Source organism: Ostrea edulis, chromosome 4 (assembly GCF_947568905.1).
Source record: "Ostrea edulis chromosome 4, xbOstEdul1.1, whole genome shotgun sequence".
Lineage (NCBI taxonomy): Eukaryota > Metazoa > Mollusca > Bivalvia > Ostreida > Ostreidae > Ostrea > Ostrea edulis.
In genome coordinates, this window is record NC_079167.1 from 27,173,331 (window position 1) to 27,200,985 (window position 27,655).

The following is a 27,655-nucleotide window of genomic DNA, read 5'->3' on the forward strand; positions in this document are numbered from 1 at the left end:
GCACGGCCATTATATCTTACCTTTCATTCATGATGTGTAAGGAATTTTTCATGCTGTATATTAAATTTCTGTTTGATAACAGACATACGTATAATGAAGAAATATATATTTTATGGGCTTTCCCCCCGTAATATACTCATCAAATGAACTAATCTACATCCATTAATATAGTATCAAAGATCATTTTTGCAATTTTGATTTTGAGGATAGTAACAAAAACGCATAAAAATATGCAGAGTGATTTTCGAACCTGTTTCAACACATACATTCCATTTTCCTTAATTTAGGTTACTAAGATTTTCTAAAGAACATATATTTGATCCGAAACATGATTATCTTAATCAATATTTTCAAGTACATGTAATAGATTTTGCTATCGTGACCGATGTCACTTATCACCAAAATACCGGTATTTTAATAAGAAAATGAGCGTCCTCGACCGGAAAGACTATCATTTATCTTCCATACCAAGCCATCCGTAAAAGATGTAACATTTTCAAAATATTTCTTTAAAATACATCTGAACATGTTGAAATAAAAATGCATATGCACGAATCTCGTTTAGTATGTCACTTGATATAGCCCAATACTGATTTCGTTCGCACGAAATGTTTTATCTATGTATACACGTTTTTACATCTTTGATATCGGAGTACAAGCTTTAATGATATCAAAAATTCATTTTCTTAAGAAACGGAAACTGTTTCGGAAAATGAATAAATATTATAGTTATCCAAAATGTATGTAATTCTATAGAACAGATTTTGGAGAAATGAATAGCGTATATTATGAGTAAATATTGTTTCATTTTGGTTTTAAGGATTTTTCTTTTTTTTTAACATTTACTTGAACTACATCATTTATTCCTTGCTCAAGACAGAGGTACTTATAACGGAAAGTTAAAATGAAGAAAATTATTCTTTAAGCACGGCAACCTTGATTCCTTTAAGTAACAGGTGGAAGAAGTGTTCTCCGCCAAAGTAAATATCATGAGCAGTAATTTCGGTTTAATTGTTAGCAATGTACCGTTACGCCCCCTTTATCGTCAATTGAAATAAAATTAATTTCACGTGTATCTTTCTCGAGTTCGGAAGAACACCCCTTTAATACGAGAAAAAAGTATAACAACAGAGCAAGGAGACCCGGAGATAACACCGCGATCTAAACTTCCGTGCGGCCGGATGTTAAACCACGAAGATGAGACTTTAAGGGGATTTCAAATGCAAATTATGTTAGTGAGGGATTAATATCTTTAATCCACAATAGCTTAAGGTGCTGTGGAGAGGGTGAAATCGTAGGATGCAGAGTCTCTACCCGTCACCGTCTCAGTTCTTTTAACCTGGACTCCATTCACACGGCGCTAAGCAGGTGTAAACACTTGAAAAATATGACTTTAAGTTTACATACGGCATAGATTTTACAATGTGCAAGAGCTGCATAGAGTCGATTTATATCCACTCAGACACTCGTTTTGTCCATTATTAGAGTGTTCTCCGATGATACATCGTTCTTCAACAAGACCACGTGACGTAGGTGTAATAGTCAAGCGGGAGTAACAAAGAAGAATTATTTTTCCCTATCATCTTAAGGATACAATACCTGCAATTGTGTGGAATTTGAATGAAAACGAAAATTAATAGTATATTCTGAATTAAATTCAGGTGAATTCCACGTCCAGTGGACAGTTTACAATGAGATGGCCGACGGGTAAACCACCTAAACCAACTATCTCTATGAAGTGAAAGTTTTTTTCCCATGCAGATGTAATTAATAGTTTTCCACATCTTCAGCTGAATAAAAACTTTTGGAATTCACGCTTGGATTTTATTGCTAGAATTAAAATGCTAATTTAGAGAAATCAATACTGTCACATGGTGTTTATTTCATTTGTTACAAGACACTGGAGATATTGCATGTGATATTCGCTAGCACACTGACTGACTGGAATCGGTGAGAGGGAGGTACACTTATATCTTAGGATGATTTCTTTCAAAATTTATGAAAATAACTCTAAGGTCACGTAGAGCATTACCGGTATCTATTTCTCGGACTACCCGTACCAGATTTCCTGTGACGGAAATATTTTCAGGATCTTACTTTTATACTCCATCAACGACCCGGTAGGTAAGTTTTGTTATAAGACAGTTATGCGTTTTTTGAAAGTTGGGGATGTATTTTGGGAACAAAAACGTTGAATTTTTACAGCGATTGACGGTTTGCACTTAGTAGCTCATCTTAAATTGCATGTAGACAAGCGAAAGAAAAACATCGATCAGGATCTCATATGATTTGTATATAGAGCATAATTTGTATGCAAGTTGAACAACTGTTCCCATCTTGCATAAACAGCTAACCCCTATTTACTTTATTTATACACAAAACGCCTTCTATATGTAGCCGGGGTTATGTTGTGTTGCTAACACTATTCTTGATAAAAATCACTTGTTTTCTGTCATTTTTTGTAGATTAGGAGTGGTGTCTTGTGAATTAACTGTCTTCGTCGCGATCTCTATCTTTAACGCCCATCTTCAGGACAATGTTCACTATCTCCATTCACTGCATTCATAATGAACTGTATCTGCTTTTAAGCTATTTATTGATCAAATTTTATCATTCTTGTTGTGAACCTTTTTGGATTTTCTTTTTACCACGTAGCGCTTACAAACGTGACTGTTATCAACGTGTTGTAGAGACACCACTGCATTGCGAACACTTAATCAAGATATTATTAAATTAAAGCTATTGAGGGGTGCATACCAATGATAATCAATTATCCGTATAGCGCATTAGCGTACTACTACATCAATAATATCGTAGAGAAAAAACAAAAACATATCCTGTAGATTATGAAGCCCGTCCTTCTAACAAATGAAAATGTATACAGGCCCTAATGGTTTTGACGTTTAAGACAAATTGTAAGCCAAGGGCCACACAGCTTCCCAGCTTGACTTACAAGATTTAATTTAAGAAAAATTGCTTGCAAAATGGCAAGGCGTTATATCAAAGTGCATCAGGTTCATATTCATGTTATTTCAGTCATAAATATATTGTATTATTACATTAGCTAAACTTTAGTAATACGACTTGTTAATAAAGCCACACGAATTCGAAGAGAGCTTACAGTTTAGCATTTTTAAAAAAAACGTCTCGGGGAAATTTCTGTTAGTTGGATTGAATTTGCGATGGAAATTTGAATGCTTTCAAAGACTCGTAAAGTCATTCAACATCGTTATTTTATATCCAAATTTGTTCTAATTTAGTATTTACTGCTTAATGTTATTTTGAACACCTTCTGATCCCAGATGGGGTTGAGTGTCTTGGGGTAAACAACCGATTAATTCTAGTTTTCCCACATTCTTTTGACAAAGGAGGTACGAAAACATTGGAAGACGATCAGGTTTGATTCGTGACATAACTTAAAGTGATGGTCTCTAAGTGTACTTTTCGATAATTCGCACACCTGTGCGTGTCCGAATTTGCGTGTCATCAAACCCCGAACCCGATCATTTGATATTTGCGGCTGATCTCAATAGAGCTCCTGCAAATAGTCACATAGACTCCAGCCTATCATTGAGACGTAATAAAACCATAAGAAAATACCACCTAGACAATTTAATTAAAAGATACCTTAATTTTTCATCTTGCTATAAATATAAAGGGAAATACATATCAAAACTGGAATTTGTTAAGGGGCTCGTGCGTGCGAGACAATATATCATTTTCAAGATTTACTGTAAGCAGTACTATTTTCGTGAGCCAAATCTCGAAGAATTTTGAGGTTCAAAAGAAATATCTTATGTTTACGTAATCGTGAAACTGTGACACGGTCAGACTACCTTGCTTTTTATATTTGTACAAATTCCTGGTAACTTAGAAATATTATGTACCATACGGGTGTGAAAGTGCTTTATTCAGGCACCACAGTTAATTAATTGACAACCATGTTGGAACCCTTGTCTATTAAAACACACAGTCTTAAATGGAATGTCATGCGAGTATTGACCTTGTCTTAAGGGACTCCAAGTTAAGTGTATTTTACTGAGATTAATATTATTTACCCAAGGCATATTGCAAACATAAACGGTATTTGATGTATAAGCGAAATGAATAAGTGTGTGTATGCCCACGTTTCTTACATAATTAGGATTTTCCATGGCGCTATGTACTATGAAACGTGCTTAAAAGCTAAGCACTTGAGAAAGTCTCCAAATTATAAACTATGAAATATTATCCCTCTATGTAAAAATGTCGGAAGCAATTTTATTCCAGTTATGATCCATATGACATTTTTATAATAGCTGACACGCTTGCATTCAAATCTGGCGCCTAAATCTCGCAATAAACTTTTTTTTTTAACGTTGTATTGTAATATTACTTTTATAAACTTATCTGAATAGGGTTATCTAAGAGAAGGGTGATATATGCATAAAGAGAAGAGTTTTGCCATAGGGAAGTCGAGCATTGTTAGATATCTTTTTCAAGAAAGGCACAACAACAGAAGGATTAGGTGAAAAATCGTCTATATCTGTATGATAAAACCCCCGATAAATTATCAAAATATTGGTCATTCATTGGATCAAAATGACCTTTAGAAAGACGTCCTAAAAATCAGAGAACAAAGCCTCTTGTCGTTAAGCACCCACCAGAAATATAACCCAGAGCAATTGTACCTCTGCAAATAAATTTTGTTTTATCTGAGACAGAAACGCGAGAGCTAATTCCCATTAAGACTGATTTTGTTATCAAGGGTGGCGAATAAACTTCGATATCAACCTTACACGGTTGTAACACCTAAAATGCCACCGCAGATTTATTGTGCGGCTGGGGATGTCATAAGTCGTGTCTACCGTTGGTAGAACTAAAATTTACGGCGCCATCTACCCCGTAGTCGCGTTTCGTCTCTAGAAGAGAGCGTGAAGTGTAAATCAAATGCGATTTTTGCGGTAAACTTCGCTAAGGTATATAATATGTACCTTCAACATTTAGAAAACTGCTCCATGTCCGTCAAGTTTACAGCTTAATCCAGATGTTCCTTTATAAAGATTTGTTACTGTTATATAATCCTGATTAATGTTTGATGATTAATCAATTAAAAAAAACCAAATTCATTAAAATATGAATATTTCTATGATCTAATGATATTTTTCTTTCTCTGTGTCCCAAATTCCAATCGCAGTCGTCTCGATCCCAGCAAATTCCCGTCACCTCTGGGTGTCCGTTTTTACGCCTTGGTGGATAAATCTCCAAATCCTCAAACTCAGTTAATTACCTCAGATATTCATCCGCGTGATTCTTGTTTTCCTAAGTGCCTATCAATACGCTTGAAAATGTGTTTTTGTTAGTGCATGTATCGTAAACTCATAATGTTTTTGTTTTACTGACATTTCTGTTTTCTTATTTGATCTGCCTTGGCTTCAAAACTGAACGATTTATATACTTTTTAAAAACAGCACCAGGTCTATAAGATAAAATTAAAGGATTATATCAATCATTACATAACGTGGTTTGCATAACGATAAAATATTTTCCTTTGATTTTATTTTTATGATGTTTGTTTCGAATGATCAGATAAAAAAAACCTTGTTTTACACGAAGTCGAGAAGAATCCGATGTATATTACTAATCAATGATTTCATTTAGTATTTAATAATCATTTTCATTTTCGCGTTCGTAACAGTCGGTTTTTTGTTGTTGTTGTTTTTTTGTTTGCTACAGAAAATTATAAATGTTGGAATGAATTACGAGTACCGCTCTTCCTAAACTATTAGAAGAATGTGCGACTTTTTTTTCTTTCTTGCGCGATTTCAAATTATTTCAGGAAAATAAAAAACAAATAGCCCTCGGCCACGTCTCGTCCGATGTATTTTATCTTAATGAAGTTTTTTCACTGTGCTGGTGATGTTTTCTTAGCTTTACACTATCCCCGTTGTAAGTGTTTACTGAAGTCCCGGGTACAGCCTTCCTGCTAAACCTAGGGCAAACTATTGTTTATCCTAACACCAATATTTGTAATATAATACTAACAGAAAGGTGTTGAGGGGATCAGGCAAAAAAATCGAACTCATTTAACGAGTTTACACGGACATAAAAGAGAAAATGTCCCCCTGTCGGTAATTCCGGATTAAGAGTTAAACAAATTAGACTGAAACATTTTTTATATGAGACGTCGGCTAGCTCTGCTCCGGGTGACTTCTGGTTGTCTTAATTCCATCACAATGTCTTCTTTCTCTTTCCAGACTTAAGGTTTAATAGTGAAAGCTTTGAGAGCAATGATCGACAGAACTATGTGACATGACCCTCAGATGAAGAGTTCCGAGAGAGAAAATAATGACGGTGATTTCTGAGGTACCACATACCTCCGGATATGCTACTTTCTAAATCGATGTTACTTTAAGCAAAACTCAAAATGGATTTTGAAGTTTGGATTTTACAGCTGTTTTTTGTTTTGACGTCGGCCGGCCAGATTCTTGTGAGCAAAAAAGAATTATCGGTGAACATCGGACGGAGTGTTTTCCTCCGGAAAGACGACCTGTTGTTTGTGGACACTAAAAAGAGCGAGTGCCGAGTGGAAGTTGACCAGAATGATCCTATCACACAGCGGGTTGGCCGAATGGAGCCGACGGTAAGATAAATATGGAAAACTTACTTAAGTACAACATATCTACATCATCCCTTTTTTAAAAACACCTACCACTGGTGACGTCTCAGTATGAGTGAAATGCAGGGGAAAAAAATTAAAAAATACACCCTTAAATCATGCGCTTGTTATATCTATAAAGCGTAAAATTTTGACAAATGAAGGAAACATGTTGATATTAATGAAATATCTTTCTTGAAAATAAAGTCGAATCTATTTTAAGTTTACGGTAAAATACGTAGTTTCTATTTTAGCGAAATTCACACGAAAACGAAATATATGACAATGTTACAAATTTCGATCCAAGTGAGTTTAACAAGGTTAAATTCTAATGTAAAAGACAGCTTATTGATAAAGATGCAAACAAAACAGTCATTCACTTAAGCCGAAGTGTCGCATAAAAATTTCGAAAATGTGATTAATGATTGCAATAACTCAGTTTCTGCTTTTTAAATGAAATACATACCATCCTTTACTGGATTCTCTAATGTGTAAAGGATCAATTCTAGTGACTCAAGGGTTATCTTTTACCAATACCATAATTTTGATCCTAATCTATCTAAGACGTGTGGTAATTTTGATTTTATCAACCCGAAATCTGTGGAAATTATGCACGTGTATTGTACAACATGTGCAAAGGTTACCACCCGGATTGAAAACTGATCCCTTACGCAGTAAGCACAATGGGGACGAGGATCCTGGGTTTACATCATTCTAACTTGATGACAATCCTAATGATGTTCGCGACATTGGAATAAGACGGATATTCCAAAGAACGCAATAAAGTTGACAGAAGATTCGGAATAATTGTCTGCCATCTGTGCCATTATAGGTTGTTATGACCCAAGCTATCTTGGCAATACAAGCTTTACAAGATTGTCTTGTATTCTCTCGATGACTTCCAAGTATAGTCTTACTTACATTGACTGTCTCGAAATCTGTATACAATTCCCAATGTGGGTCACTACTGTTTGGTTTTTGTATCACTTTTCTGTAATTGTCATAAAATTGCCTCTCTAATCTCAGATTGCTGTAAATCACCCTACCTACTTTTTATGAGTTATTGAGACAGTGATACAGGGATTCATTTATGTGTCTGTGGAACACAGGTCGTCAGATTCAGGTTTCGTATTTTTTGGGTTGGTTTCTTCACACGCACGCGAAAGTTGTTCCAATTTGTTAATAATACGTAGTGAGATTTAAATTAAAACCCCAATACCTTGCGTATTTCTTGAATATTCCCCGAAGCATCCCAATAAGTTAAAAGCGTTTAATTCACAGTGTGCGCAATCAAACTATTAACTTTAAACTGACTTTGAGGTATTCGTAGTTAAGACTTATGGAGTTATGTAAAGTCAGAGTTTTTACATGCAGTGAATATCTTGTTGTTTGTTCCTTAAAAGAGCTTATTTCATGATCGAAATACAATGGTCAAACTGTATTAATGCATTGCAATTATTTCTTTGCACATGACAGGCATGTATCTTAATCTTCTTTAGAAAGAAAATTCAAAGGAGCTTAATTCTAATGATATTTCTCTTAAACTGTATCAAAGCTTGCAATTCCATCAGTCTTTCTCCGATACCTCGTTATCGGCTTATATCTGTAGGAGCCCTGAATCTGCTACAGGTGTCGTGATATTGTTAGACATAATACAAGACACCTCTTAGTGGTCAGACACGATGGAAAACACATTTCTTTCAAGTCAACCAACTGTTGAAATGAAGAATCCAATTTATTCTATAGAATTCGCGATCTTGTTTAGCGGACGAACCTCTTTCGACAATACGAGATATTTTCAATCAGACGGAAAGATGTTAAGCCTTTTAATTAAGATATCTTGAGAAGTTTGCAAAGTTTTCCAATTTTTCTACTAGATTAATTGTTGTTGACAGAGTCTTTAAAAGTTAAGGAAACGAATTCGTATTGCAGAATATCAAGTGCATCATTCATGCAGTGTTTCTTGTACATAAAATCTAGGGAATTTCACCAAATCAAGGTGCGCTATATTGATGCAGTTGTGCATTGATTGATCTTCTTTCAACTTTTATTGCCTGCTAATTGAAAATGATAACACTCTTTGATATCAGAAAATAACAATACAAAAGTATTATGAAAACTTCCGCAATGATAAGTTTGCCGTTATTCATAAAACTCATTAGAGTTGGAATTTAATTGCATGGAAATTGGATTTTAGACATTATATCCATTTTAACCTAAATGTTTGCTGTGGGAACCAAATTCCCTTGAGTCATGTATGCAGATTGGGTGTGCATACGATACACATGAAAAGTACATTTGAATTGGTCTTGTTGCGAATGATCATGTAACGGATGAAGGTTAACGCTAGCTTATATTGCGCAAGGTACTAAAAACTACACGATACAATTCTTTACATGCTAACCCCCCTTGTGATTTATTTTGACAGTTTCCTCTACACAGGGTCTATGGGTAAAATACAGTTACCAGTTTTCACATCAATATCAAGATATCAGAATTATTTAGCATTTAAATTGGAAGAAATGATGGAGTTAAACTAATCCGAAAATACACTGTATAGACAGATAATCGCTCAGAGGGCAATAAAACGACTGTAAATCTCCAAAATGCAAGTCTTTATATAGACCTAAGACAATTATCACATCAAATTCATCGGATCTAGTGACTGAATAGGAGGACAATACAGCTCTTCTTCAGACGGAAATACAAGATGAAAAGTATTCCTCGGGTCGAAGCCGTATTATTAGCATCGGGTAGAGTGATTCCAAAATGCTTGCTTTTGTGTACTGGCTTTTGTGCTGTTGTCAGTGTTCTAAGGAGAATGATAAATTAAAAGGTATCCTTCGACACACTAGCCATCAAAACATTTCTAAATTGAAATTTCATACAGTCAAAACTCAGTGGCTGGTCTCTACTTTATCGTTATGTCGTGTGTATCATTTTGCACCTTCATTTCTTTTCTTCTTCTCTTAAGAGTAACTTACTACATTTCTAAATTTGATACTACCCAATGCTTGGCTTCTGGTCTGTGTCTGTATAAAATATTCCAACTAGTACTCTGAATTTGAAATTGTTTATCTTTGAGATGAAGAACACACTTAACACATCTAAAACATTTTTATCGGCAACAGAATCTTCTTTTCAGCGTAAATTGGAAAGCTAATATGAGCATTCATTTTAAAATCATATTAAAGAAAACATATTCCCTTCCATTCAATTAGTGTCATCAGACGGCGAATTTCCACACCTGGTCCCGTGCATGTATTTCATTGTGTAGGCTCTCCTCCGTGGCTCAACGTATAAAAACTTATTATCAATGTCATTCTTCCTTCATGCTAGTTAGCGAAGTGATTTATGACCTGAAGAAAAATAAATGAATAAGACAATGACCCTTTTCTTTCAGTTCGTGAAGTCCTCTTTCTCGAACAATCAGTGTAAAACTAGCCCATGGGCACGCACGAGGAAATTTCACCACTCATTATTTGTATCATTAGTTGACACCTCCCTTAATGATACAAAATGAAGTATGTCTTACTATTGTATGCATATTCTCCCTGTCCAACATATTAAACAATAGATTTTCTCTATAATTTGTATCTATAAATCATCACAATAAATATGACATAGAATACCGGTAGTGCATTACTATCGTCATGGAATGCGAGAATCTAGAAACTAATGAACTGTAAAAAAAATAATAATAATAATAATAATAATGATAAATAAATAAATTCAAAAAAAGTATTTCCATCAAGAATACAACCTGGCCGTCTGATTTTACAGTAGACGGACTTCTTTAATATGGATAGTCATTGTTTAAGTTTACAGTTGACGGATTTCTTTAATATGGATAGTCATTGTTTAAGTTTACAGTTGACGGATTTCTTTAATATGGATAGTCATTGTTTAAGTTTACAGTTGATGGATTTCTTTAATATGGCTAGTCATTGTTTAAGTTTACAGTTGACGGATTTCTTTAATATGGATAGCCATTGTTTAAGTTTACAGTTGACGGGTTTCTTTAATATGGATAGTCATTGTTTAAGTTTACAGTTGACGGATTTCTTTAATATGGATAGCCATTGTTTAAGTTTACAGTTGACGGATTTCTTTGGTATGGACTATGGGTAATCATTGTTTAGGTTTACAGTTGACAGATTTCTTTGGTATGGATAATCATTGTTTAGTTTTACAGTAGACGGATTTCTTTGGTATGGACAATCATTGTTTAGGTTTACAGTAATACGGATTTCTTTGGTATGGGTAATCATGGTCTGTTTACAGTCGTCAGTTTCTTTGGTATGGATAATCATTGTTTAGGTTTACAGTTGACAGATTCCTTTGGTATGGATAATCATTATTTAGGTTTACAATAACACGGATTTCTTTAGTATGGGTAATCATGGTCTGTTTACAGTAGACGGATTTCTTTAGTATGTGTAGTCGTGATTTTTGTTTACAGTAGAAGAATTTTTGTACCATGAATAATCATCTTTGGGGTTTACAATAGACGGATTTATTTGGCCTAAATATTGATTATTGGGTTTACAGTAGGTGGATTTCTTTGGTCCGGGTTTGATTTAGATAAATTTTGGTATTCTTGGTCAGTGTTTACAGTAAATAGATTCTTTTACCATAGGTATTAACGGTCTGGGTTTCAGAAGGCGCATTCCCTTGACCTAGATATTAACGGTCTGGGTTTACAGTTGTCGCATTCTTTTGACCTAGATATTAATGGTCTGGGTTTACAGTGGACGCATTCCCTTGACCTAGATATTAATGGTCAGGATTTACAGTGGACGCATTCCTTTGACCTAGATATTAATGGTCTGTGTTTACAGTGGACGCATTCCTGTAGCCTAGATATATACAGGGACAACAGACACAGAACCACGGTCTGGGTACACATTAGTTTTAGGCCGGGTCTCTCCGTACTGTTAGGAAGTAATTTACAGCATAATGGTTGGGAATCTTTATCGCTACACCCTGGTCAATTACCAAACCCCTGCTATAAGTTCCAGATGGATAAAGTTACTTGACGATATATGATTTTACTCTTTCTTGATAAACAGATTGTTATATACTCTACTGATCATCTTAGATAATGTTTGTGAGTGGAGGAAGCATTTCATATTGACAAACGTAATATACACAAATTTGCCAAAAAATCAGAGCTCCCTCCAGCTTTTCGAGCCTTTGATGGGTTAAATTTAATCTGTGATTTACGATATCTGTATAGGATTCCCTTGATACTTTTAGATAATTTTTTGCCGATAAAGAAAGTGTTTCGTAGAATATAAGGTGAAGATAACAAACAGTGGTCAACCTCATAACTCCTATAAAGAATACAAAATTAAGCGCAAGATAAACATGGACCCCTGGATATACCAGAGGTTGTATCAGGTGTCTAGGAGGAATAAGCATCCCCTGTCGACCGGTAACACCCGCCGCGAGCCCTATATCTTGATCAGGTAAACCGAGTAATCTGTAGTCAAAATCAGTGTGCAAAGAATGGCCTCAGTTGGTATGAACCATGCCAGACAGCAGTCTACCCAATGATAGGTTGTATTGGTAAATTAGATCGTCACAACGACTATAATTTGCGAAAAGCTGACTTTGAACGAGACTGTTGAAACCCTTGTAACATCAATTTATTTGTCAGCAGACTACCTCGATTTAAAAACTGACCATACGTAGAACAAGCTGAGTTATTACGTAAAATTTAAATCGGACTGTGTTTTTAATCTATTAGTTCGTTTTACCATATTTTTTTGCCGAGACCATTACAATTAAGTGGTGCAAAATGTCCAATTAAATGCAGACAGGGAAATTATTGTAATGAATGTGAAGCAATAAGAAATCTTGTGAAGTAAATGAGAAGGGTTCTTTTCAAGTGTTGCTGTTCGCAGGGCCGCTAATGTTACGTATTGATGAGGGTTAAATCAGTCTTCTGTAGATGCAAATATCGATAAGGCATTTGAAGAACCCATCAAAAATTGTATGCTTGACGAGTAATTAGAAAAATGAGCCGGCAGATCAATATGTATCATTTTTCTCAGCGGAAAAAGACGATTTCACATTGATTCCTGATTCTGGGAGACTTCAAATATAATCTTCCTCGTTCAGAATCGTCTTAGCGGGAAACATGAAGCCGAATAACTGTTGACTTCTGAAGCTAAAGAAGCTTATTTAACAAACAGATTTTCATCTCATCGGGAAAAAAATATTTAAAAAATATCGATGCATTAGTGTGACATGTAGATTTTGAAAAACTGTAAAAATCATTTCTTTATTCACCCCACAAACCCCAAACTAGAGGTGTTACTATGGAGAATATTTTATAACCCTGTATCGTATAGTCTGAAATCTGAAATTCCTTCACTACTGAGTTTTATGTAACCTCATCCAAATGATCATGATCAATTTAGTGTTATTTAGATCAACATGTTTGATGGCGTATATCTAGCCGTGCCTTATAAATATTTTGCACTTTATCAATAGTTTTACAGACATATGCAAATTATACTTTTCATCAGATACCTTATTCAAAAACTATAAAATCAACATGAATATATCACGCGTAATGATTCTTTCTTACGCTTGCTGTGTAATTGAAAAGTAGTGATGCGTCAAGAAATGGCGGTTATCCAAATTACTGTGACAATATTAATGTCAAAAAATTCTTCCAGATCATTTATTCGTTCAATACTACGAATTTCTTATGAATTTTATTTATTATACACTTGAATATTTTTATCATGGGATATTAATTTTATAAGGAATGTTGGTCCGATCTAAGGAAAGTTGAAGTATGAACGAAATAATTCTTGTCTTTAATGCCCTCTTTAGGATGTAATTCCTGCGCGAATATCTATTCGAGTACTTCACCGCTGGAAATCATTTGCAAAGGTTGAAATTTTATTTGAAATTCTAAGATAATTACTGTAAAGTCATTCATTTTCATTGAGGCCTCAAGGGGACACATGGAAATGATAGAAGTCCTCCTCAATATGTTTTCAAAATCGTATGTTGCTAGCTACAACTATTTTGATTAGCTCCTCACACTGCATAGAACACAGATTTCAAAGGAAAATACAGCTCTTGAGGGTATGAATTTTTCTTGTGCAAGTGCTATTGTAAAGCTCGCGCCTACAAGCATGGCGTCTTCAACGTCATTAACGTCCACTCAGATACAAGATCGACAGGCACGAGTTCCTTGCCAAGATTGACGCCTAATTTTTTCAATCTTCAAAGGAAAAAGAATTTTCAACGATAAATGAGAGCATTCCTCACATCTATATTTTAAGGACGACAGAGAGGCCTTTGACTGACACGTTAATCCAGTGGGTATTTTTCAATATGGTGGTTCAGATATTGATGTCAGTAAATGACACGAATCAAGTACGCCTCTATGACCACCAATCGGGGTGGTCATTTTCAGAACAGGGAGGCTCTGGGAATCCGATCTCTACGTGGATTATTGTCTGTCATTTCCTTTTTTAGAAGCCTTGAACCTTGTAAATGTTTCAAAATGAACATTTTCAAATAAACTTTCGCTTACAAATGCATAAAAATACTGATAACATTATTATTTTTTTAAAAATCAAAGAAAAAACAAGAACAATATATGGGAAACATCTTTCAGTTTCTGTAATAATGTAAAGGTAGACCGACGTAAAGCATTTCGCTATTTTGTAATTGCAATCTACACTATTAATGAAACACGATATGAGGAACGTGCTTATTCCTACACTCACAACATGCGCCTAACCAGTTCTTCATAGTAACAAATGATGTATCTCAAATATTTGAGTGGTACATCGTTTAGTAATGTCAAAAAAGTCATTTGGAAAAACTAAAAGAGGGCGAACTCGAATGGTCATTATCGACAGACACAGAGCATATCAGCAATGCCCCATTAGCAATTGTGAAATAGACACCTCCTGCGCCTGTTCAATATTCCCAGTCTATTTACATGCATTTTGCACATTCTGTGACGACTGCATGGTTTCAAACTGCAATGAAGGCATAGGTTTGGTGTTTAACCATTTTCCATGTTTTCTATAAATTATCTCAATTCATTGAAGCGTGGTGAGACTTTCCTTTTTTACTAGAATACTTAACATTCCTCATAAAACATTACGTGCACAGGGTGTTTTTAAAGAGTGATTATTTTTAAGAACTCTTTCACCATCTTTTACCGTTTCGTGCGAAAGTACAAAAATAACATTGTCAAAGATCCAACATATTGTCTCTAGCACTCCCTCTGAACTGATAACTAAATTCAAGCATGGATTTTCAAAAGACCTCCATTTTTAAACTGAAGGGGAATAACTCGAAAATTTAGATATAGAATAAAATGATTATGGGATGATAATTTGTTGATTTTTTATCTGATTTGTTTCGTGATAACTTCTTAATACTAGGTTTGTTGCATGTTATAAATGAGGGGAATTTTCCAAATTGATCGCTGAAAGATGACGTCCGCGGCTGATGGATTGACAATCTGTTCTACACGCTGAGGAACCTCAAAATCTCAGTCTGTAATGTCGTAATTGGCAGACAAAATACCGGCTTAACGATTGTTTTTGTCTAAGTCATCGGGATAAGATGACTGGAAATAAACAATAAACGGTCATAAAGAATAATAATGATGCAGATTTGTCTTAGCAATTTGCGTTGACTATTTCAATTTCGGAAGCATGACCAAGTCCCTTATCCCGATATACTATAAAACTAATTTATCATGTAATGGTCTCTCTCTCTCTCTCTCTCTCTCTCTCTCTCTCTCTCTCTCTCTGCTTTATGTCCATTGATAAGAAACAAAGATATCATAATTTGGTACTGAAAGAATAATTTTTTAATAGCATTTCACAATTTATAGGTAACAAACTTGTAGAAAAATTCTAATACATGTACTAAATTTACTTCATGACTGCAAAGCTGCCTTTAACACTATGATAACTCGCTTTTCATTCAACGCAGCAATAATTTGATAGTAAAATAACGTTTAAATTTTGCTTAAAATTCTTTTCATTCTGACTGAAAATGAGTTAGTAGTGTGAAAGGGACCTAATAGGATTGAAGATGAATAGTCCACTGGCAATTGGGAAGCCTTTTACGATTTTTGATGGACACACACGGGTCTCAGTCTACTTCAAGGGTTAATGGTATCACAAACTTACAATAGCCATTTTATTTAGAAAAAGCTGTCAAAAGTTTGTTTGGTAATTCAATACGTAGCAATTATAGTTTACGCTGCACTTAATGTTTTGTTGCACGTGATGTGAGCAAACCAGCATCTGGTGTTTAGCATTATGTAGACCATGGCATTTTAAATTAACCTTATAAATAAAACAATTAGAATGTACAATCACGAGATATACTCTCTGTATGTCTTGCGTTGTAGGTTTATTTACATATAATTTTTGGACAGAACGTTCTGTTTATCAAAATCAAATCATAGTACGGTTAGATGAATCATTTCATAGATTACTTACTTTTATCCCGATACGAGCATTAGTGAATCAAAAAAATTAATATTCCACAATATCATATGAAATATCGACAGCTATAAGTATACATTTTATAACAGTGTCTATAATGCGCCAAATCGCCGAATGTGAAACTGTTGTATCATGTAAATATCATTTCACACACGAGATACCGGTATCTTCTAGAGGTGTTAGAAAACAGAAAATCAGCAAAACCAAGTGGAATTATCTGATAAACTCGACAACAATATTGACAGGTAGCTACATTCAAAATCGAACTGACAAAGTTCAATATCGACAGGTTTCTTTAAATATGAGAAAAGAACTTCAACGCGGATAATAAGATTTCATGGCATTGTCTGTGTTTGTGCCGTGTAAGAGGTGAGGCTTAAAACCCATCAGCTTTACCACAGAACCTCCATTTCATCAAAGATCCCTCTGTTTCGGAAATACAGTTTCATTCAATGTAAGTTAACACTTTAATCTGAGCACCTGGTTCTTGAGACGCCCATTGTTGCAAAAGAGTTTGAACCGTTAATTAGACTTTTTTCTGACTTGGCCGGACGTTTTCGTTCCGCTGTGTTGACCGTGTATGGTTCTGGATTATACCTAAGTGGGTCTCAGTGACCATGTTCTTACCAATCATCAATTCTTCACACCAAATCGAAATTTAAAAGTTCAATGCCGTAATTCATTCATCAACAACCTCGTGTTTAATTTACATGTATAAACCATGGTCTTTAAGGATTATTTCTCGTACGCACTGAAGTTGAGTCAACTATTTATTCTTCACACCTCTCATAGTATACATTACCAATTATATTCACAAACTAAGAAAGCCGAATTGCTGTTCTTTATGTAGAAATATTTAACTTTGAAATTGTTAATCGTTTGGTCAATGTTTACTATCAAATTCACAATAGAAAGACCACACAAAAACTCGCCCTAAAGACCACTTCAACCAACATCTTGAAGTCCAAACAAATGCGAATTTTTGGGCTATTGACGGTCACATACACGTGGAATTTTTGTGTGTAAATTTAAAACTTTAAAGAATATCTTCATTGAGATTTAATACAGCTTCATCTCAAGAATCCATATTTACTTCGTAATTTGAGAATCTTATCAAATCTTATTGAGACTTCAAATTTCTAGAACGATCTGCGGTCATCGTGTATGTTTCTTTTTTAATGTACTTGTGGAAAACCACAAATATCTCTGTTTAGGAGAATCGACATAATATGTACAACATATTTTGAATATGTCAAAACGTCCAAAATTTACGGGAGCTTGGACTCTAACGTTACACAATCAAGATAGTTACATTAGCTCTCACGAGCTTGTTCTAGGTGCAGGTCTCCTTTTATAAATGAACATGTAATATTTTTTAAAGCGAGAATAGTGAACTTGGTGACGGTCAACTTGACATATTACCCTTCATAATTAAGATTTTTGGGGTGATATTGTGGGATTTTATCTCTGTTACGTCTGTTCACAAGTTCACTAATAATCAAGTCCCCGGTACAGTGTAAAGCAAACTATAAGTTTGTTGTTTTTGATAAAAATCCCACAGCTGATTTATTTTTACAAAACAAATTTATACTACCTAAACACGAATCTGATGAAAGGAAAAATATCAGTTGCAATCTGAAGATTTTATTTTCTGCACAACTTGTCAAAATCAAGATGTGTTTATCGAGTGTTTAAGGAGTAACATACAGTATTACATTAGGTTACTAAACTTTGACCGAAAAATGATCACATATTGATATTTTCCAGTCAATCGATGAAATATGAACCATGTTCACCTAATGCATGTCGCTTATCAATTTTTGGGTTGTGTTGCGACAGCTTATAGACAAGTTATTGAGTGACCACCTCGAAGTTGGCCTTTGTGCAATGTTTCACTAAGGGAATTCGAAAACTCGGAATGTTGAAATTGCTTAACGGTAGAAAGTCTACATCGTAATTTATAACACATTTATATTACAATAACTGGGTTTGCGCTGGAAAACGTGGTCCGCCCTCGTGTACTCTACAATGTCTTTGATAAAGTGTTGCACCGTGTCTCGATTATTATCTATACCTTTGTAAAGTCACTTTAATTTTTAATAAAACGGACCCATGTCGATTCAATGGAAAATTGTGAATACTATATAGAATATAAATTAATTTGGTGAAAAATTTATTTCTATCCGAAAGAAATTAAAACTGTTTGATCGTGATATGGTTACGGGGATTTGAACGGTCTACATTTCATTTATGACGTGTAATTGGAAAATGGATGAAATAAAGAACTATAAATTTTACATCTTTTGGTTTTCTTAATGGTCTCGAGTCTGTGTACATACTATGGTTTTGAAAGACTAAAATATCCGTGGGACAGATTGGAATCACAAAAGCGGTTATTGTTATTACCAAAAGGCAAGAAATCATAACTGTTTTGTAAATTTGATCTCGTATCATTAACATAAATTATGTTCTTTTTTATATCACAAAAGAAAAGTTAAAAGTTTTTGTTATTAAATGATACGCCCCTTTCCACCATACATAACACATTCCACATACATTTTGTTTCGGTAAATAGAGTATAGATTAGTAAAATGAATTACATCTTTATATATAGATAAATCATACAATAATTTGATATTGAAGATGGGGAGGTCTGCAAGTGAAATGTGCCCCACGAGCACAGGACACCTGTTGATGTTGGGGTCGGTTTTTCTGCACTTTATTTCACCCGACACATAGCCCGTATTTCTAAATTGCAGACAATAATTACAGTCTCACAAACTGCATTTTAACCGCATAATTGAAGTTCAGATAATGATAAACTTCCATTATACCTGAATGAAGTGGGAATTTAAAGGGGCATGAATGGTATTAGAACGAACAGGAAAAAGTGCATCTTCTGGTGTGTGTTTTTTATGAGATTGCGGGTTCGAACATTCGATGGAGGGCAGCAGTAAAGACCGTCTGAAGAAAACAATGGTGTCTGTTTGGCAAAGATCGGTAATTTGTAACGGAACAGTGGGCTGTTTGGTTCTTGTATTTTCATTCACGTAACACAGCATTTATCTAATTATCGGTGCCATACTTACACGTGGTTCCTACACCGCATCATAAACACACAGACCAGCTGATCAGTGTTCTCCTGAAACCAGCGTCATATGTCATAGCAGGTGAAGAACTGTAAGCCACAGAGAGATGAAATATATCTGTGTACATATCGCCTATTATCAATTGATCCCAAGATTTCGCTGTCTGGTTCGTTGTTTTTCACAAAATTTTGTAGGAGTGACGAGCAATTATCAAAGTGCGTCTATGAAGCACAGTTTGTTAGAAAAAATGATTCAGTTGCAGGTGCCATGAATAAAGACACGTCTTTCTTCAGAGATGATGTGGTCGTTAAATCGCAAATATGTTGTATGTTGTTACAAAATATGCACATGCTTATGAAAAACAAAAGTTTTTTATTTCGTCATCACTAATGAGCCTTTTGAACGCTTCGCACATCTGATGTTCGTGTTGGAAAGGGGGTTGTCTGTTCAACGATTAATGGTTTCCTAAGTGTTAATGTTATGTAATACTACAGAATATCAAAAGCATAATGTGATGTGTACTAAATGTAGACGAAAATTCATAACGAGAAGAGAGTGTTGTTGTGGGGTAAAGTGGTGACCATGTAAGATGAGACTATATTTGAGTTTTTTTATCTATCATGTAGGTGTTACAAATATTAATGAGAGGGGCGTTTGTTCTATTGTGGCGTTTTGTCGTCCCAGGGATTAAAGGATTTCACATGTAATTTGTCTTCAGAATTGGGAGCCACCCTACAATGCTGGGAATTATATGACTCCTGATGCTTTTAATCCCTTTAAACGTTTAACTATCATATAACGCCATAAAGCCCGTCACCTTAAAATAAAGATGATAATCTGAATAATGAAAAGTGCTAAGACATAATACATGTACATGAATATCGATTTCAGTATTTAAAATGTTTTTGAATATGCATAAACATATATTTATATATCTTAAAATCATCTACTCCGTCTTTTACAGATGTTCGACTGTTCATTCCAACCTAACACCATCCAATACATACACAGTGGGTCACCTTTATTAAACAGCGACAAAGTGAAGTTACGTGTGTATAGATTTACTGACACTTCCACTACTTTCCAAATTTTCCATATGGACGTTAAAATCGCCAACAGATCACATGATATTGTGGTCACGCGGGGACTTCGTCCCGTTGTTGTTCCTGAATTCAACGGCTTATCAAATCCAATAGATTCTTCTGTGATACGTTTTTACTTCAGCGGAAAGAACAATGTCTCTTGTACCGTAGGTTTTTCTTCACTCCAATCTCTTTGGCCAATTGCCGGACGGATTGTTGTTGGAGAGAAGAAAACAGCAGTTGACACGATGAGGAAATCGTGTAGGGACTTTCTGTACAGTAAATTATATTACCAACACATTCGATCTCCGAATCCAGACGTGGATTACCTCCCTTTGAAAGTTGAGTTGCACGATCCAGGCGTCAGTGATGATGTCACTATTGAACGATTCTACCTCCCCATTCATATCAAGGGCGCTCTTCCTAACTCGCCTCCAAGGTCCTCCTTTATGAGCATATACATGATGGATGTTCAACAATTCGTGCTTTCAACGCTTCTCCCAGGTGTAATATCAGCCGAAGATTACGAAACAAACTCCAAAGATTTAGTGTACAATATTACCAATCTGCCAAATGGGAATGGTGGCTATTTCGTACATTTAAACGACCACACCGTCCCCATAGACTCCTTCATACAAGAGGACCTTGATCATCATAGAATTGCCTATCAGCCTCCAAGTACAAGCCTATCAGAACGGCGTGTCTATGAAGCAAAGTTTACTGTCTTTGATAGTCATTTTGCATTTAGTCTGCCAATTGTTCTACACATTGCAGTTCGACCGTCTGCTACAAATGCACCAAGAGTTGCAATTAATAAAGGCTTGGTCCTGCTAGAAGGTCAATCGAGAGCGATAAAAACTGATGAACTCAACATACTGGATCCCGACAATGCCAATTCTGTAAATCTTTACGTACTTGGCGGTCTAAAATATGGACGATTGTTGAAGAATAAAAGGTCTACGATTGCAATGACGTTAGAGGATCTCCGTAAAGGACTTGTATCCTATAAACATGATGACAGCGACTCTACCAAAGATAACATCAAATTCAGAATAAGTGATGGAGTGAATACGATTATGATCACTTTCTCCATCATAATCATTCCGAAGGACGATTCGTCGCCATATCTTATTAACAATATTGGATTGGAGCTCAACGAAGGAGACACAAAACGAATATCCACAATCATGCTCCAAGCACACGATACAGATTCTCTCGATGAAAATATAATGTATGTTATCACCCAGCCCCCATCAGCCGGGGAAATAATTAAGAAAACATCACAAGGAGATACGGGGACGCGGATTAGTAAATTTCACCAAAGAAACATTAGAAGAGGACAAATATTCTACCGACATTTCGGTAACGAAGTGTTTAAGGATTCCTTTGTGTTTAAGCTCCGGGATCATCAAGACCCCCCTAACAAATCTGAAGACAAGACTTTCCATATCATAATCAATCCTGTGTATGAAAATCCACCCCAACTGGCACCTAAAGCTACCAGATTAGTACATGTACCTGAAACAGATATTACCTACATCACAAAAGACGAACTTCAATACACAGACATAGAAACAGACGACAACAAATTAACATACACGATTTCATCTCCTCCATACTTCGTTTATAACGCAGGGTATGAGGAAGCTGGAAGAATTATCGCCACGCATAACTACTCATCGGTTACCAAGAATGCCTCCATTCCAGCAATAACTACCTTCAAGCAGGAAGATATTAACCATATGAAAATCGCTTACATGCCACCTTTAGCTGACATAGGTCCTGAATCACGCCTTGTAAGGTTTGTATACACAGTACAAGATTCTAGCGGAAACCAAGTGCTAGGACAGTATTTCGAAATAGACGTTCAACCAGTCAATGATAAACCCCCATCGTTCCTAGTTAGTAAACTGCTGGTGGAAGAGGGTGGTATTCTTGGAATTTCAAATCTACAGCTAACGGCCACTGATGAAGACACAAATCCTGGCGATTTAGTATTCATTCTGGATGAAACTCCAAAGTATGGTGTAGTACAGAAAAATGGCATGGCTTTGGTAAAGAAAGGAGAATTCAAGATCGACGACTTGCGACGGAACGATATCAGGTATGAAGATTATTACTTCATATGTTGACATGCATATATACTTTAATGCATATTAAAGGAGAATGTATATTAATGATGATTATAGAAAGAATATTTTTCAATTGTTTTTGCAGGTATGTTCACGATGGTGCAGAAGTTCTGTTAGATTCGTTCACTCTAACTGTCAGTGATGGAATCAACCGAGCTACAAAGGTTGTGGACGTAGACATAGTTCCAATGGACGATAAAGCTCCTTCACTAAAAAGTAATCTTCGCCCACGACTTATTGTTTCAGAAGGTAGCGATGCGATTGTTACATCATCAGTTTTGGCGGCAACAGATGATGATACGGATGATAGTCATTTGATCTTCCTGATTGTGAAACAGCCTAAATATGGAATTATGCAACTGGTGGATCAGCCAGTGACTAAGTTCACACAAAAAGACGTGAATGGCAACAAAGTAAAGTACATTCACACTGGGGGAGAGGTTGGAAACAATATAATTAGAGACTCGGTGACTTTCATTGTCTCAGATCAGAACTATATGGCGACAGGTGACTTGCCTGTTTATGACTTGAATATCACAATTACCCCCGTGGACAACACCAAACCAGCTATTATCAAAGGACAAGGATTGCTAGTGAATGAGGGAGGATCGGTTACCCTAACACCTGATGCTGTCACTGCTAAAGACCCCGACACAGACCCAGAAGAAATTAGATTTGTCATTACAAAACAACCACAATGGGGATATCTCGAAAATTCAAAACCACTGAAAGGTTCTGAAAAGTCTAGGTCGGGAATTCGAATTACAACATTCAAACTTCAAGACATTATCGACAAAACAATAAATTATGTTCAGGCCAATCATAAAGGAGTAGAACCAATCTATGATGAAGTGGAATTTTATGCAACAGATGGAAAACAAAGGTCAGCTGATGTACCACTTGGCTTTAGAATAACACCGCAAAACGACGAAGAGCCCGATGTTATGCTCCAAGATTTTTCAGTAGATGAGGGAGCTTTTAAAATCATTGACCAGTTGATTATTGATGCTATTGATATGGACGTTCCAAAAGAGCAGTTAACTTTATCGATTTCTCAGGCCCCAGATCATGGTGACATTGTGTTAATGCTACAAACTGAAAATGGAGATGTTGAAGTTGCAGTTCATGATTTCACGGTTGATGAACTTCACAAAGGCATGAAGCTTAAGTACAAACACGACAATAGCGAACACTTTAGGGACAAATTTGCTCTTACAGTATCCGATGGAAGACACGAAGTTAAGAAACTCTGCAATATTTCAGTTAGAGCAATGAATGATGAGGGACCGGAAGTTACAAAGAACGCTGGACTGCAACTGGAATATGGAGACTTTTCAATGATATCAAGTGCATCACTGCAATCCTCTGATCCAGATAACAGCGACTATGAAGTAATATACATTTTGATGTCAGTGCCCAAAAAAGGTTCATTGCAATTTTGTACAGATCCCTTCTCACCAACACGTATCTCGGAATGTAGAGACTTACTAGTTGGTGATAATTTCACCCAACATGACATAGACATGAACAGAGTACGATACATCCACACGACAAGCATGGGTAATACAGAGGCGGATAGTTTTGTGTTCTTGTTAACTGATGGAACCAATAGGAGGCATGTGGAAACATTTGAAATTAGAATAAGGAACTCGAAAAAGAGCAACTTAGCGGTTCTAAACAAAGGATTGCAAGTAAGAGAAGGTGAAAGAACCTCACTTTCCACTAATAACTTAAGTGCATCTGATGAAAGTACAAAAGCAGATGAAATTGTTTTCGCAATAACACAGAGAACACGTTTTGGACAAATTGAATTTATCGACAGACCTTTGATTAGCATCAACAGTTTTACACAGCTGGATATTGCCTCCCGAAAGGTTGTATATAACAACTTAAACAAGGGTGACAACACCGAGGACTCCTTCAAGTTTACTGTGACCAATGGACTCAGTCAAGCCAAAGATGGCGAATTCAGAATTTCAATCGAACCTTTAGACCGCATCCTTCCATCTCTGAGAGTAAACAGTCTGATTGAAGTCACACAAGGAGGCGATGTAGAGTTGTCTCGATTGTTACTGAAGGCACAGGATCCAGACACTGCTGACACAAATGTGACATTTATTATCGCAAAACCACCAACCTACGGTCGTCTCTATAACAGAGGGATCGTCATTACCAGATCTTTCACTCAGAGTGATATAAATCTGGGGTTCATTACCTATGAAACAGACGGATCTCACGCCGGTTTGGATAATTTCCTTTTCAATTTAAGTGACGGAAGGCATTCTGGTTTCTTAGTTAACGGAACCCTTCAAACTAAACCTGTTATTTGCAGCATTTTCATCAAACCACTGGTAAATGATGCTCCAAAATTGCTCATTTTAAAACAGCCAGATACCTTGGAATTCTTTGGAAACGACCGGTACGGATTTCGACTGACCAACAGAAACCTTAAAGCTATTGACTCAGATTCGACCAGTTCTCAATTAACGTACAATGTGATAAAGAGACCTTTGTATGGTCACATTGAGAATGTCAAAACGAAAAGGTATGTAAGGAGAAGGTTCACACAGAAGGACCTGGACGACAGCAGTCTCCACTATATACTAAACCAGAGAAAGGCACAGACCAACGACAGTTTTACCTTTAGCGTGATTGATAGTAGAGGGAACACCCTGGACAATCAAAGGTATGCTTCCATATAAACAAATTTGCATCATGTCTTTCAACTCTTATCCGCTTGTTTTTTCTTCCATAAATCTTAGCAAGTAGACCATATTCTTTAGGAACGGTATACAATGTAGAAGAAAACAATAACATTTTATGTACATCGAACATTAAAGTTTCTTGAGATTATTTTTACAATCTGGATTTTAGGTTTGAAATGAAGTGGTCTAGGATTGAATTCTTGCGGAAACAAATTATTACCTGTGAGGACATAGGAACTCTCACTATCACCTTGAAACGGACTGGTGACCTGAACCAAATTTCATTTGTTGGAATTAAGGTCAGGGACATGTCGGCCAGTAGTGGGCTTGACTTTTTTCCTAGCTCTGCCAAACAAGTCCAGTTTAATCCAGGTATAAATGAGAATGTACTTTCAAATACATATACTAACTAAAAGTGTATTTCACTGACTCATATAAAAACTTTTATGATCTTGTTAATTTTCAAAGCAATTCCATATAAATTGTATTTAGGTATGGACTTGGCGACTTGGGATATAAGGATCGCTGATGACAGCTTGATGGAGAACAGCGAAAAATTCCAGATCTACTTAGAAGAACCAATTAATGCTGTCCTGGGCAGAAAAATTAAAATGAACATTCATTTAATCAATACAGAAAATGGTAATTTTCTCATCTAAACATTGCCCCGTGGGGATACGGGTTAGAATAGGTCCTCAGTACCCCCTTGCTTGTTGTATATGTAAGAGGCGACTAAATGGAACGGTCCTTTGGATGATACTTTAAAAACCGAGACCCCGTATCACAGCAGGTGTGGCACGATAAAGATCCCTCGATCCCTGCTCAATGGCCGTTGGCGCCGAGCATATGCCTAAATTTTGCAGTCCTTCACGGCAATGGTGACGTGTCCATATGAGTGAAAAATTCTCGACCGGAACATTAAACAATAATCAATCAATCAATCATCTAAACATATATATAGTTTGAAACAAATAGCAATTTATATTATTGGTGATTTCTCACCTTTTTCAGGTGAATGTCCGCAATACCTGGGGATGATCAGTAAAAATAACAAAGAAGTTGTTGATCTTGAGGAGACATCCATAGCCAGCTCAAAGAAAAAGACAGAAGCTATCTTACCGGTATGTAAAACGCCATTAGCAATAGTTAGAATATTTTACAAAACTGATAAAATTGATTGTCTGTTGAAACGCACTTGAAAGTGATTGATCGTAGAGTTCTCAATATAGTGATATATCTGTAGATTAACATATTTTTTGTAAAAACCTTTGCAATTCGGAAGAATTTATCAACACTTCCTTCAGTAAGAACACATACTTATGCCAAGATTACAAATATGCTAGACTATACTGTTCATATACATGTAGTCATATCATTTCAATTAAGAAATCTGCGTTTTGACGTCAATGATGTCTTTTACCTATGAAACAATAAAAATGGGCTAGGATCTTGGGAATAAACGATCTTAAGTTTATTCGTATTTTACAGTTCAATACCTTCAAAGGACTTGGAACAATCAAAGAAAATCCTCTTGATAATGCTTATAACACTGACCCCGATTCAACACCCTCCAAATCGTCCTTGTCATCATCAAAAATATCAAAGTCGATCAAAAATACTGAGTTAAATGAAGTATTACCAAGAAAAAAGAAACATAGGAAGTCAAAGAAAAAGAATCGCAAGAGAAAAAAGAAGAAAAGAAACGGGAAAACAAAGAAATCCAAATCTCCGAGTCAGAAGACAAATTCTGTCTTTCCGTTGTCGTCGCCATCTTTAAGAATTCAGGTAAGATAGCACAACACATCGACCATTCATGCTTGCATGTATTGGTTTAATTTAGTATGTCATTAATTCTGGGCAGACTTCAATTGTCATTTTTAAACTCATTTTCTTCTTGTTACGGTAGCAACAACCAGACGTGCATACATGCTTATTCATGACTTTGTGGTTTCTATTAATATTTCTGTAGATTATGCATGAAATAGATTATTTTATTCCCCAGGCTCCACAAAATTGTACCAGAACTACCAAAAATTTGTTACACTTTGATTCTTACTCGCAACGGATGTACAAGTGTGATGGATATATGTGGAGGGCGTGGGATACTGGTAGCCCAGGGGCGACGCCACGGAGCCCCATTCCAGCCCCATCCATCTGTCGCATTGGTAAAAAAAACAAAAACATATATGTATATTATTTCTATAATTCATTTGAAGGTAGTTATTTGGTTAAAAAACTGTTGTGGCTCACAGATATTTATTTAACACTACAAGACTTGGATATGAAAAAGAAATCTACTTTGTGAAGGTGTGTGGTTAAGATTAAGATACACATAAAACAGGCATTTCATTATATCACTCACCTAGGTTTTATTCCCATGAATAAGGACTATACATGAAACATTTTTTGACAATTATAAAAGCTTGAAAACAATACATATCGCACAATGGAAAGTTTTTTATACATTAGGACATAAAAAGAGAGGAGTAAAGTGTCACTCCTCC

The 27,655-nt window shown here is 35.7% G+C and overlaps 1 protein-coding gene across 2 annotated transcripts in view; it reads left to right on the forward strand.

The window, feature by feature from the left end:
- The first annotated feature begins 829 nt into the window (after positions 1-829).
- Positions 830-27,655, forward strand: part of LOC125670376 (FRAS1-related extracellular matrix protein 1-like) — a 30,161-nt gene continuing 3,335 nt past the window's right edge. The window contains exons 1-9 of one of the 2 annotated variants that reach the window (XM_048905495.2): positions 830-2,124; positions 6,237-6,622; positions 20,197-22,418; positions 22,532-25,132; positions 25,321-25,523; positions 25,644-25,793; positions 26,163-26,272; positions 26,640-26,936; positions 27,154-27,316. In XM_048905495.2, the coding sequence (XP_048761452.1) occupies positions 6,407-6,622; positions 20,197-22,418; positions 22,532-25,132; positions 25,321-25,523; positions 25,644-25,793; positions 26,163-26,272; positions 26,640-26,936; positions 27,154-27,316 (5,962 nt within the window). In that variant the 5' untranslated portion in view covers positions 830-2,124; positions 6,237-6,406. The remainder of the gene's footprint in view (positions 2,125-6,236; positions 6,623-20,196; positions 22,419-22,531; positions 25,133-25,320; positions 25,524-25,643; positions 25,794-26,162; positions 26,273-26,639; positions 26,937-27,153; positions 27,317-27,655) is intronic. The other variant, XM_048905496.2, reaches the window with a different exon arrangement.